Source organism: Nilaparvata lugens, chromosome 2 (assembly GCF_014356525.2).
Source record: "Nilaparvata lugens isolate BPH chromosome 2, ASM1435652v1, whole genome shotgun sequence".
Taxonomy (NCBI): Eukaryota; Metazoa; Arthropoda; class Insecta; order Hemiptera; family Delphacidae; genus Nilaparvata; species Nilaparvata lugens.
In genome coordinates this window covers 67,317,830-67,332,324 of record NC_052505.1, presented here as the reverse complement: position 1 = coordinate 67,332,324, position 14,495 = coordinate 67,317,830, and the positions used below count along the sequence as shown (strand labels likewise).

The window sequence follows — 14,495 nt, the reverse complement described above, 5'->3', positions numbered from 1 at the left end:
TATACGTCGACGCGCAATTTAAAAAGGAACATACCTGTCAAATTTCATGAAAATCTATTACCGCGTTTCGCCGTAAATGCACAACATAAAAACATAAAAACATAAAAACATAAAAACATAAAAACATAAAAACATAAAAACATAAAAACATAAAAACATAAAAACATAAAAACATAAAAACATAAAAACATAAAAACATAAAAACATAAAAACATAAAAACATAAAAACATAAAAACATAAAAACATAAAAACATAAAAACATAAAAACATAAAAACATAAAAACATAAAAACATAAAAACATCTGAAAATTTGTCTTGATAAATATACTGTTAGGTACAATATGTTGAAAGATGGTATGTAATGCCTGTTTTGGCTAGTTGACCGAGCGAAATGAGATCTAAGATTCAAGTCGACGGTTTTGCATTTCTCTTTATGTTTAAATGTTTATATGTTGCACATTTATGACAAAACGCAGCAATAGATTTTCATGAAATTTGACAGGTAGTTTCTTTTTAAATTGTGCGTCGATGTATATACAAGGTTTTTGGAAATTTTGTATTTCAAGAATAATATAAAAGGAAAAGAGTCTCCTTCATACGCCATATTAGAGTAAAAATCAGACTATAGAATTATTCATAAATCAGCTGTCGAGGATTATAAATTGCATGCCTCATTGAGTGCAATTTTTATGAACTATTGATTGCATGCGCAATAACGCCATGCAATTAATAACTAAAATAACATAATATTGTCTCTCGACCTATCTCTTCTTTTAACTCGGGCTGTCCCGTTGCCAGTATGTCTTGAAGGAGATTAGCTTTTGATGTTAGCATTTTTGATACACCAACCCCAACAGCCATTAGCCGTTTTCACAACGATATCTCGCCGACACAACAAACAGACAGGATTTACTCTGATGGACAGTAAGAGGAGCGGCTGTGGTTTATAACTGCGCGAGGTCTACTGTTCACTGAACTACTTGTTTAGTCCTAGTTGAAATAATATAAGTTACCTTGAGTTTGTTAACGGGTTTGAGCAGTCTCTGCTTAAAATAAATTACCTTGAGTAAATCTTTTTAAAAATGTCATAATTTACGGTATTTTATGAAATTTGTAAATTTTGACAATTGGGAAGATAAATAATATAGCTCAGCAATAACTCGTTTATTGTAGTAATCTCGGGGTTTTTACTATTCTACCTGCAATAGCCTACTGTATGACAAGAAACGCTAAAAGAAAGGTGAATGCAATATAGTTTAATAGCAATGCATATTGCAATGTGTGTATATAGAGATACTAACAGCAGCCTTTCACTCTGACAGAGGTCACCGTGTCACTTTTTTATGATCAGGTGCTGCATCGCAATCCACCAGCAACCAGCAACCAGCTCCAATTGCAGCGCCAAACCCAATTCACTTTCAAAATGTTTATTTTTGTTAGAATAATGCAACTTGATCGTTTTAATTTTATGATAGGAACAATCTTATTTCACCGTGAACACCAGCAGTGCACAGAGTACAATCTAGTTTTTCAATCATGAAAAGCAAGAAATTTTATTTTATGTCTTACTCCTGCCTTCGATAATAAATTACAGTTATGTATTATGACCGCAAACACAAACCTTTTCTTTTGTCAGAGGAAGAAATTAATGATAATGTGTTGGAAGTGCAAAGTTAACTACCGGTAGGCCTACAGTGTAATTTGTTTCGGCTTCAGTGGGCGCGCGGCTATAGAGTCGTCGCTATAATGAATGTTTGTTTGAGTTTGTATGTTCGTCGATAACATTTGATTGCTTTCATCAATCAACTTCAAATTTCAACACATTATTTGAACCATTATACAGATTGAATTCGTTATTTGCTAAGAAAATTGACTCACTCTTTCATCTTAACATTGTACTCACTCTCACTAGTAAATTGCTTCTTTATCTTACTCAACATCCTGAATAGGTGGCTCTTGGAGTGGAGGTGATATTATTTTGCTTGATATCCATAATGGATAATACGAATTTTAGGTACCGTATCACACTTTTTTATTGGAGAATCGAGGAAGACGTTTCTGTCCCTTATGATTATCAATTTCTTTATTCAGATTATACAAGACAGTTTGATTTTGATAAATCGTAATACATATAATGAAATAAAACAAATTCAAATAGCTATTTTCAGATATTTTAATAGTATAGACCACGGTAATTACGAGACCTACGCAGAATTCAAATTGGAAAATGACTGGTAACTGATCTACAAAATAATATCATTAAGTCCATCCAAATTTTGAAAAATTTCAAGATTTGATTTACAAATGTTGCACTTTCCTAATGTATTAAAATTATGTAATCAATCTGTAGAAGTGTTTATTTGCATAATGATCCGGTTTTCGATACTGAAGTACGGTAGCCAACAGTGGGCGTTTCATGCCTATTTATTAGCTCTGAGATTATATTTTCTAGATTCTAAAAAATAAAAGCTTTTAATGAATAAAACATGAATAGGCTAATAATAATAATAACAACAAAATAATACAAAAACTTGAAAATATACTATTAAGTTTATTGAAGTATTTCTCCTTTTAATAATTTTCTTATGGTGGCTAGCCAGCAAGGAAACCCTTTTCGCTTGGAGAGGGTATTACTTCATTTAATTATTTAAATGTATGGAAAAACCGTAAAAAACGAGATTAAAATTGAGAAGAAAAAATTATCATTTTGTTTTTAAATAAATAAAATTATTTATCAATCTTTTTTGGAGAGAAATAGTACAGGCTCAGCCTAGTTTTTTCTCCAATGTCATAATTGTATTATGATTATAGTGTTTTATACAATTAAAAATTGTAGAATACTGTTATTATTAAAGAAAAGTTCTCAACTATCCAATCCTCCATGCGTCTTTTTCTTTCTGGCCTACCCGCAGTTAAAATGTTTTAAACTGTATTTGGAACAAAATTTATTAATTTTGAACCAACATTAAAGCAATAATGTCTAATTGAAGTTTTACAGTATATCATTCACAAGCAAAAACAGTTCATCAAAGTTCTTTCCAATACTTCTAATGTTCATATGAAAGATATTAAAGAATTTATGTTTATTTCCTGGGGACGGCAAATAATCACAGTATAGTTGTCAATTTCATTTGTTGATTTTACCTCTTCAGTCTTCATTAAGTATATCATAGATTTCCTCCATTACTATTATGTAATTTGGAGTTCATAGTACTTGAAGAATCATAGACTACTACTTCACGTCAAGTACGCGTCAACAACGCTATGTATAACTTGGTTCAGCGTTACTAGCGCGGCAGGTTGCGTTAGCAACACTTAACGCCGGCCGGGCTAAAGGCCATTCCACACAGCACGTGGCGTGCGTGGCTGTGCGTGGCTGGACGCACGCCACGTCGGCCACGCTAGCCACATGCCAATTCACACCGCCACGACTGTTGCGATGCTATACCGGCCACGTTTCCCGTCAGTATGCAGGAAGATGTCAACTCCGACGGTCCCGTGGTGTGAATCTGGATTTTCTTGTGGCTTACCTTGGTTTGATGACTCCAACAGCAGCAGTAGTAATGATAATGAGCTGGTTTTATTGTATTCGGTGACAGCACGGGACCAGTGAGTACATCCAATCAATAAAAAAGGAAGACCTATGGCGAATTCCATCATTTAATGCGCGACCTTGAGGCTGACAATGATAGTATACGTTCTATACGATAGTATACGTCTAGTATACGTTCTGCGCATGCTCGGACCAAAACGTGGCCGGACACGTTTGAAAAGATCGCTCAGAGAGCGAACGGTAGCCACGCGTGGCTAGTATAGCAAGCGTTGCCGCGTGGCCGTGGCTGCTATGTGAATTGCTTCATTTGATTAGTTGGGAAGCGATGTTTTGAAAAGTAGCTAGCGTGCGTCCAGCCACGCACGCCACGTGCTGTGTGGAATGGCCTTAACGCGGACTCGACGGCGTTGATAACGCTTCGTATAATTTGCACTATGGAAGTACCATTGCCCTGTTAACCCGACGCTAAAAACGCTGCGTTATCAGCGCTTGTATAACATGGGCCTAAGTGAACGCTAAATTAAACGTCATCATCATCATCTTACTTTTAGAAGAATTAAGTGATCTACTATCTTGGATTTATACCTCATACACGAGTCTCTATAACTTTATGAATTTCTCTTCATCATTAATTTTACAACTATTATTCAACTGGAAAATTAGATTATCAAAATTTAATAAATTTTCATTAACTGAACGACCTTGTCTGATTTTACAAGTAGTATAATTGAAAAATTATAATTAATTATTAAGTTCCGCTCGAGATTGTAATTGCATGGAAGACTGAAGCTGCGTTTACAACAAAGTTATTAACAAAATGTTAATAACTTAATCCTTATAGATTCTATCAAATTAAACATAAATTATCATACACATGATCAACATATGTGTTTGTCAAGTTCCGTTCTAATAGAATCTATAAAAATTTAGTTATTAACATTTTGGTGTAAACGCAGCTTAAAAAGGATATGAATTTCAAGATATAAGATATCAAGAGAAGATTCGAATCTATATATATATATATATATATATTATATATATATATATATATATAGTATATATGTGTGTGATAATATGTCTGTCTGTCTGTAGTTTTCTGCTCGTAAGCAGGTCTTTCTATATGGCAGCAGCCCTCCACTCTCTTCTATTCTCTGCCAGTCGCTTCGTTGCATAGTAGCTCATCCCCTCCTTGATGTCGTCCAACATTTTGTATCTTCTTCTCCCTCTTCCTCTTCTTCCCTGAATGGTCCCCTCCATGGCATCCACCAACAAGCATTGCCGTCTCATCCAATGTCCCAGCCATCTCCTCTTTCTTCCCTTTATCACATCCAGCAGACTCCTTCTTTCCCCAACCCTCCTCAACACCTCCTCGTTTGTAACTTTATCCCTCCAACTGATCCCCTCCATCCTTCTCCATATCCACATTTCCAATGCCTCAAGCCTCCTCTTATTCTCCTTTCTCAGCGTCCAAGTTTCTGCACCATACAGTGCAAATTTTGGTAGGTATATTCAGTTGGCCCTTAAGAGGCGCACTAAGAACAGATTTGGAAAAATTTCCAAAGATACGCCCAAAATCTGCATTTTCCAGCGTTTTTTTAGCGCTTACTCAGCTTTATCGAGAACAAATGAACAGAAAATGTTCAAATTAAGTACAGAAGCTCAGCTAGGGTGTAATAATGTTGTGTTAGAAGGAATTTGCAATAACGTAAAAGATACGCCCAAAATTAGCGTTTTTTTGCGTTTTCTCAGTTCTCAGTTTCATCAAGTAATAGACAGAAAATGTCCAAATTGTAGACAGAGGTGTAGGTAGGGTCTAAAAATGTTGTGATGAGGTGACTTCAATATTTCATCAAAGATACGCTCAAAATCATCGTTTTTCTCAGCTTTTCTGCGTTTTCTCAGTACTTTGACTTTCTGATGGAATGAAGCATGCTCACATGAAAAATGAAGGCGGGCGAGGCGAGCCCGCTGATCTCATTTCTGGACGATCCAGTCGGGGGTCCAGGGGGCGGAGCCCCCTGGCTAGACGGTTATGGCGAGCGAAGCGAGCCTGACGGCTAGTAAACCTAATATACTTGAGTAGCCTCATATGGAAGCACTAATAACAACTCATAATAAGGAGAAAAATTACGGTTGAGTGAAAGCAATGCTGTGAAAAAATAATTAGAGACTCGGAGATTAAATAAATTCGTAACACAAATAACATACAAACATTATTTATTTATTATAATTACCTATAACATGTTCAGCACCTGGCAGCTGACATTAAGCATTAGAAGATTGATATTCTACTTTCAAAACCCATTCTAGATTGGAGAATCTTTGAATCCCTTGTCATAGTAATCAGAAGGTTTTGATTTTTGTGACACCCACGGGAAACCGGGTTCGCCGGGCAGAATGCTGGGACGGGTCAATGTGGTGTCCCAACCTTTTGCTGTCTCCCATGTCTGCGAAACAAAACATATATATTATTTATACATTATCATAACACCAAATAATTACCCCCAGTGTAAAAAAACAGAAAGTAAAACAAAAACTAATCGTTAATTAAACACATTTCTGATCAAATATTAAAATAATGTCCAAAAAAGATAGACAGTGTAAGGAAATTTCTACACCAATCAAAGGAATAAAGATCAAATCAAAGTTGCCAAGAGGAAGTTGCTGTTGATAAGAGGATGAAAATTTGAAAATATCATGACAAAAGAGGGCAATGTTATGTTGATAGGATGAAAATATAAAAATTGATTTGAGAGAATGTGGATTGAACAAAATATGCGATCACAATTAAATTCCAAGTTCATCCCGAAAAAATATAGGTAAAATATCTAATAATCTACATAGGTAACAATTTTGCATGGAAACACTGAATTTTGGATTATGAGAAATTGGAATTCTTCGAATAATTGAAAAACTGAGGTCCTCTTCTACTACCTGTTAATATTATATTACTAATACTTCTACTGTAGTACTACTACTACTACTACTTCTATTGCTACTATCACATGTATTGAAATTCAAATGAAAAGATTGAGAGCCGGAAACACATTTTTGCCCATGGTGCGAACGCTATTTTTCGCCACACAGAAAAATAAAACAATATACATATATTATGAGAATAATCGTTTATTAAGGTTCGAACCCACTAGAACGTACCAGACACGGACCGTGTCAGACCATGCCAGGCACGTAAAATAACAACTATGCCCACTACAACGGATCAACAGCGTTCTATGCCAGTACATTATGCGTATGGTACGCGTATGATACACGTATGATGCCCGGTCAGAAGTTGTTGGGAACGCGTCAGTTAGCAAGAGAATGTAGCGGTGAACTGGTTACCAACGCGGTGCATGCGCGGTTACAACGGGGTTTGCAGGCGTCACGTGCCATGCAAGGAGCGTTCCGTCACAGACAAAATATACTGGCCGACAAATGTTGACCTGGACGTGCATGGCACGCTCCGTGCTTGGCCGGTGACGGAACGGTCTAATGGGTGTATTACATATCAAATGATGCAAAGAATATTTTTTTGCATGTGTCGGTACGGGCACGGTCATGGTATGATACGTTCTAGTGGGTTCGAACCTTTAGGCACTTCCGAAAGCAAGACTGGAAGGTCATAGCTCTAGCAAATTTGAGGTTATCTGAATATCAGGAAATTGTCCAAGAATTTTTATTCTGATTTGTCTAAATAACCTAAAAGATTATGTTCAATCATGTGGGAGGTGGAGTTTATACTTTTTTATTCTTTCAAATGACAATAAGATGATATTATTATAAATGTTTTAATTATTGAATAATAAACACAAATAATAATAAAGTTTTTGATCAGCTGTTTTAGCACACTTGAAATTTGGCCAATCTGAATGTCAACGCTCAACGGAAGTTTAGGTTAGAAGTTCTATCCTACTCTGAAAATCGAATTTGAATAGTCTATAATATATATCTCATCTGTATTTCATTCATACAAATAAAATGATAGTATATTATTGCAGAATACTTTATTCAATTCTAGAAACTTAAACTGATTCCGTTTATTCACCATGTTTCGTAATAAACGCAGTACTAGGAGGTTTGAGGTTAGATTCTATTATACTCTGAAAATTGAATTTGAATAGTTTATAATATCTCATTTGTATTTCATTCATCCAAATAAAATTATAGTATCTTATTGCAAAATACTTTATTCAATTCTAGAAGCATAAACTGATTCCGTTTCATTAACTATTTTGTAAACACGTTCACATCAAATCAGAATCAGCTGACTTCAATGTTGTGTTAGAAGGAATTTGCAATAACGTAAAAGATACGCCCAAAATTAGCGTTTTTTTGCGTTTTCTCAGTTCTCAGTTTCATCAAGTAATAGACAGAAAATGTCCAAATTGTAGACAGAGGTGTAGGTAGGGTCTAAAAATGTTGTGATGAGGTGACTTCAATATTTCATCAAAGATACGCTCAAAATCATCGTTTTTCTCAGCTTTTCTGCGTTTTCTCAGTACTTTGACTTTCTGATGGAATGAAGCATGCTCAAATGAAAAATGAAGGCGGGCGAGGCGAGCCCGCTGATCTCATTTCTGGACGATCCAGTCGGGGGTCCAGGGGGCGGAGCCCCCTGGCTAGACGGATATGGCGAGCGAAGCGAGCCTGACGGCTAGTAAACCTAATATACTTGAGTAGCCTCATATGGAAGCACTAATAACAACTCATAATAAGGAGAAAAATTACGGTTGAGTGAAAGCAATGCTGTGAAAAAATAATTAGAGACTCGGAGATTAAATAAATTCGTAACACAAATAACATAAAAACAATATTTATTTATTATAATTACCTATAACATGTTCAGCACCTGGCAGCTGACATTAAGCATTAGAAGATTGATATTCTACTTTCAAAACCCATTCTAGATTGGAGAATCTTTGAATCCCTTGTCATAGTAATCAGAAGGTTTTGATTTTTGTGACACCCACGGGAAACCGGGTTCGCCGGGCAGAATGCTGGGACGGGTCAATGTGGTGTCCCAACCTTTTGCTGTCTCCCATGTCTGCGAAACAAAACATATATATTATTTATACATTATCATAACACCAAATAATTACCCCCAGTGTAAAAAAGCAGAAAGTAAAACAAAAACTAATCGTTAATTAAACACATTTCTGATCAAATATTAAAATAATGTCCAAAAAAAGATAGACAGTGTAAGGAAATTTCTACACCAATCAAAGGAAAAAAGATCAAATCAAAGTTGCCAAGAGGAAGTTGCTGTTGATAAGAGGATGAAAATTTGAAAATATCATGACAAAAGAGGGCAATGTTATGTTGATAGGATGAAAATATAAAAATTGATTTGAGAGAATGTGGATTGAACAAAATATGCGATCACAATTAAATTCCAAGTTCATCCCGAAAAAATCTAGGTAAAATATCTAATAATCTACATAGGTAACAATTTTGCATGGAAACACTGAATTTTGGATTATGAGAAATTGGAATTCTTCGAATAATTGAAAAACTGAGGTCCTCTTCTACTACCTGTTAATATTATATTACTAATACTTCTACTGTAGTACTACTACTACTACTACTTCTATTGCTACTATCACATGTATTGAGATTCAAATGAAAAAACTGAAAAACAAAACTAGGCTATTTGATTATTAGCAGAGATAGGGGAATAATTATTGACTTCTCTCTTATTAGATACTCATATTTAAAACTTAATATTTCTTGCCTGACAAGGGCTGACCAGGGCGAAGACTTATCAATATATACTTTTCTTATGGTAATGCCCACAAAAGCTCCAGGCTTGTGCGTGGGTAATTGAAATGATGATGCTGATAATTAGAATGACCGTTAGCTTCAGATGGGGTTTGAACCAGCGGGAAGATATTTCCAAACACTTAGAAGAATGTCGGCTAAATGGGTCACCTGCTCAACAAGTGTAGCAAGAGCATAGCTCTTATCTGTGCGATTAGACAGCACAGTGGCCACGGAGACAACCACTTTCCACACAGTAGTCTGTGGTAACAAAGCCCAATAGGATGGTGTTAAATTTTTAATATTGATATATTAATTTAATACTATATTCAATTACAGTAGAACTTTAATCATCCGAATTAATTGGGACCGGACCTTGTTCGATTAATAAAATATTAGAATAATTTGAGTTTTCACAAAAAACGGGAAATTTAGAAAACACCTCCATTAAATAGACTATAGTATTATTTACTTTAATTAAAACTGGTAAAATACTTTACTCTAAGAATTGAACTTCACTAAAAAAAACTGTAATGTAAAGTAATACTTTTTGAACGTATTATATCTGAAATTTGCGGGAATTTTGCCTTTCTTCTGAAAGCGATTTCGGATGGTTGGATATATGATGTATTAGGAAATATTATATAGATTGAATATTATAAATATATAATTTATTACTGTATATTAAATGTAATATTGATAATATTAGAGCCATTTTTTGGCAAATAAATAAAATTAATCAATACAAAAAAAAAAACAGAATAAACCATTAAAAATAAACAGATTACCAACAAGTAGCAAAAGTAAAGATCATTGGCTAGTGATGACACTAAGGGGTGAGAGATTGAGGACAAATAAAAAGAAAAATATCAAAACACAATAGAATATTATTATTAAGTACCCTTATATCTTTCTATTGGTAATTATAAGAAAAATATCGTCTGAAAGAAAGTAAGAGTAGCAGAAGACAAAAATTGAATAACCCGAAAAACAAGAATGAAGCATAAAATAAAGTATTTTGTATATAATATATTTACAAGAAATAACTGAGTTTCATGACAACTCACATGAGCATTGTATTTCAGCCAATAAGCTCCATAAAATCCTGCGAAGGTAAACATCAAAAAGCGTCCAGTTATATAACGAACATTTAGAGCCATCTGCTTCCCCTAAAAAAATTGAAGAATATTGTTTATAAAATTGATGACGAAAAAATGCATTATAAAATATGAGTTTTTACATCAATGTGTGATGTAGGCACGTGGCCTGAAGTTAACAAGCCCCCCCCATACTATAAATAATATATTTTTGAAATAACCAATATATATATAGGCCAAGACTGTAGGCACAGATGTATACATTCTTTGTATTCTGTGCTGTAGGTGTGTGCACACAGTTAGTGATCACACGTTCCGAGTTCCAGTGGTCATAAGAGGGTATAGGAATAGATAGATATAGGCTACATAATAAATGAATAAATAATAATATCTATATCTCTATTTTCTTTAGACCGCTCTTTGTGTGTTATTGACCTTTTAACATTATATTATGATTGATTTCCATACAAACATTTTTTTAGCCAATTATTTATTAGAATAACCTTGGCCTATTTTTGGTTGTCACACCAGTTTCAGGTCAATTTAATAAATACGTAGCTGTCTTGAGTATTCTTATTCAATTTGGAAGAGGAATTTGGAACATTTAACAAAATGGGTTATCATGTAAACCACAATTATTATTATTGATATTATGCAAAATTTTTAAATATTTTATTATACTATAGTCAACCGTACAAAAATAGTCCCGTGGAAATTGTAACAGCTCCTCATTGCCAACCAACCAACTCTGAGCTAAGTGGTTCCTTTGTCGCCTTCATCATGTTAATTTACCAAACAATAAACAACAAAAATAACTTTTCTCAGGGTCCCATTACACTATCAAGTATTTGTGTTCTATTGAAAGAAATAGCCCTATCCATTTCTGAACCTACGGGACTGAGCCATGAATAGTTGTCAAAGAGGTAGTGGATTTCCAGACATTATATGACTTTCAAAGACTAGGCCAATCTACAAGTAAAGCTCTATCAACCAGCCAGCAGACTTTGGACCAATATCGGTTCCGCCCACCATTTCCAAAGTTGTCGCAACAACAATTATTGGTGGAATACTTTTAAAAGAACGACATCTTCAGCAAAGCCCAACATGGCTTTAGAAGCACCTGCTCAACAACAAGAGCTTCGATTGCCCTTACAAGCATCTGACACTCTTTGACATGAGTAAAGCTTTCAACTGTGCTCCACTCATAATTCTAATCAGTAAGCTAGAGAAGTATGCTATTGGTGGAAAAGAGAAAATACGTCCAATGTTTTGTAAGAACAAATTGTTGAACTCTACCGTACTATTACATTCTAGATTGAACATTCTACAAGAATAAACAATAGATTATAAAATCCCTTCTATTCTTTAAAATAAAATTGTTGAAATGTGACACAGCAAATGTAAGGGCCAGGTCACACAGAGGGCGAAATGTAATCCTATACGTATTTATATGTATATCCTGGAGAATTATCATATTTATAATTATAATAATCATATGATCATAATAAAAAAATTATATCTACATCATTAATCCAATATATATAATATATATATATATAGCCTATATATATATATATATATATATATATATATATATATATTATATATATATATATATATATATATATATATAGCTACCTAGGGGATCCTCCCCCTGTGGGTTGGGGGAGCTTCAAGTCGAACATCGTACTCAAGAATGTATTGAAAACCAGAATTCACCCACAGTATCCCTGCTTGTCGTAGGAGGCGACTAACAGGCACCCCCTTTCCAAAGCCCTTCTTCTCCTTCTTAATATGCTTAGGAACTTTTCATCTCTAGAATGGCACTTTTTCCACTGACTGGCTTTGGTGCTTTGTGCCACTCTTTTTCTATCTGTCGGCCTTCCTTGGCCATATTCTTACTTCTTAGGCCAACCCAAGGTGTTATGTGGACCGTGCTGATGAGTGGTACTTTTATATGGTGGCTCTAACGGTGCCTGCAGGATACCAGGCGCCCTCCTATAGTTTTTTGCCTTGCCTGGACATGCGGGGCTCTGTCTGGGTTGATTAAACTACCCTAGCTGTTCGTGGAAAGTTGCCTTGCCTTCAAAGCTACGGGATCTGCACCATCAGGGCAGTTTTGGAGGGGCAAAAAGAAAAATCCAAGAGTCCAGAAATGGGTGAAACTCAAGGCACAAATGTGAGTCAAGAGGCTGAGTCGAGGGTGGCCGGGCGCCCTAAAGGCAGTTTGGCGTCCCCTCTCAGCGGAAGGACCTACAAAAAGGCCAGGAGCGAAACTCAATTAGGTCACGAGTTTGTGGGTGGAGAAACCAAACCTCACCACTGCTCCAAGAAGGGCGGCCATTCAGGCAAAACTTCTTGGGAGAAGTGAGGCTTTTGACCCTGCGAAGTTTCGGAGGGGCAAAAAGAAAAAACCCAAGAGACCAGAAATGGGTAAAATTCTAGGCACAAATGTGGGTCAAGAGACTGAGTCAAGGGTAGCTAGGCGCCCTAGAGGCAACTTGGCGGCCCTTTCCACAGCGGAAGGATTTTCAAAGAAGGTCAGAATTGGAACTCTGAAGAGACTGCCAAGCATATCACACTGGATTGCGACAAGCAACCAGGTGATGAATGGGATGTTAGCATAGGGAAAAACCCCTGGATCTTGTAAAGGACACAGTTATACGTTTGCCTAACTAACATACTACTTAGGAGCACAATAAACTTTGGTTGACGTGTGGGGTTCTTTGAACCTTTGGATCCTTGAATCCGTCCCTCAAAAATAATAATACCTAAGGGATCACAAATCACTCTCTTTGCGTCCTAGCCCAGAGTGGTTCATTTTCTTTACAGTTTACTGTTACTTTGAAGCCTGCTGCTTGTTTATGTTCTATTAAACATTTTGTATCTGTTTATTTTTGGACTTGCATGTTGGCAGTTTATTTCTTGTTTGTCAATGAACGGGCCAACATATGCGAATATTTCAATATTTATCTTTAAGGAGCAATTCCTTACTGGCGAGGCGTCTCGAGTTGCCTGCTTAAAGGCTCGACAAGCCTGTTTATAGGTGTGGCTCTTGAACGGCGCGTGTCAACACGCCTCTAATGAATTGCACCTTAACAGTGGTGATTATTATTTATTTAGCGTATTGCAGATACACAACACATATAGCTCATGAGTCTCAAATGCCCAGATATATACTGCATATATCCAAATTCTTTGAGATGTTGTGTATTTTTCGGCCAGGAGAACATAAGTTTGTCTGACCGCCATCATTTGCTAGTCCATTTAGCGTTACCCAATGTGCACCATGGAGGCAAACTAGCGTTACACAAAGCGTTATGATTGTTTAATTCATGGCTTTTTTTAGTAGTGATTTATAAGCTGAGAGACTGCATAATGAGATAAGCAATTATACGGGAAGTTTAGCCGTATAAACATTTATACAAAAATCAAGATCTGATAAGAGAATAGTTGGTTTTTCTTTTATCAGTTATCTTACCAAAACTCCCTGAAGAGGTTCAAACAGCATATCAAGTGGTTTTCTATACAGGCGTCTTAGGGGATTGTTTAATTCTTTGTACAGCTCTGGAACAAATCTCGGCTCATTTGGAGATAAATGTTGGTCCTTAACCCATTGCTTCCTCCACTGTCGTTCCTCAGGAGACATACCAAGAAGTCTTTCTCTTTCACGACCCAATCGACCCTCCAAATTCATGGCTTTTACACCCCCTGTAAGGGTTTCAAATCCATGTGGTTCGTGGTACCCCATATTTGAAAAATGGTTCAAAGAAAGATACTATTAAATTATACTGCCAATGATATAAAATTGATCAAATGTACACTAATAACCTTCACTCAGCACTCACACTGACATTGCATCCAAAAACGAAAATGGATTGGTATTTAATCAGCTGGTATTAAATCAGCATCTGTGCCTGCTTGATCATTGGATCATATGTGTGTACAGTTGTGACTGTTGTCTATCTTGAAAAATAATTTATCCATGAAATTTTAAAACTATCTATCATTCATCTATTAAATTAATTATCAATCAATTCGAAGATTTTGTTTTGAATCAGCTGTGGTTTATTTACCTTTTATAAGC

The 14,495-nt window shown here is 35.6% G+C and overlaps 1 protein-coding gene across 2 annotated transcripts; it reads right to left on the bottom strand.

The window, feature by feature from the left end:
- Positions 1–5,754: 5,754 nt before the first annotated feature.
- Positions 5,755–14,429, bottom strand: LOC111063832 (NADH dehydrogenase [ubiquinone] 1 beta subcomplex subunit 6). Of its 2 annotated transcripts, none has more exons than XM_039422528.1 (3): positions 13,890–14,429; positions 10,379–10,480; positions 5,755–6,001 (listed from the first exon to the last, which is right to left on the bottom strand). In XM_039422528.1, the coding sequence occupies exons 1-3, from the start codon at positions 14,157–14,159 to the stop codon at positions 5,861–5,863; spliced, it is 513 nt and encodes a 170-aa protein (XP_039278462.1). In that variant the 5' UTR covers positions 14,160–14,429; the 3' UTR covers positions 5,755–5,860. The 2 variants fall into 2 exon arrangements, with proteins under 2 accessions (XP_039278462.1, XP_022207206.1); XM_022351514.2 differs by lacking the exon at positions 5,755–6,001 and adding an exon at positions 8,352–8,598 and having other exon boundaries at positions 13,890–14,330.
- Positions 14,430–14,495: the final 66 nt, after the last annotated feature.

What these genes read in the sequence shown, in the direction of transcription:
- LOC111063832 (XM_039422528.1), bottom strand. Translation starts at nt 14,159, where the DNA reads ATGGGGTACCACGAACCACATGGATTTGAAACCCTTACAGGGGGTGTA. An exon ending in AACCTCTTCAGGGAGTTTTG is followed by an intron (nt 10,481 to 13,889) that starts GTAAGATAACTG and finishes CAATTTTTTTAG; the next exon opens with GGGAAGCAGATGGCTCTAAA. An exon ending in GGCTGAAATACAATGCTCAT is followed by an intron (nt 6,002 to 10,378) that starts GTGAGTTGTCAT and finishes TTTGTTTCGCAG; the next exon opens with ACATGGGAGACAGCAAAAGG.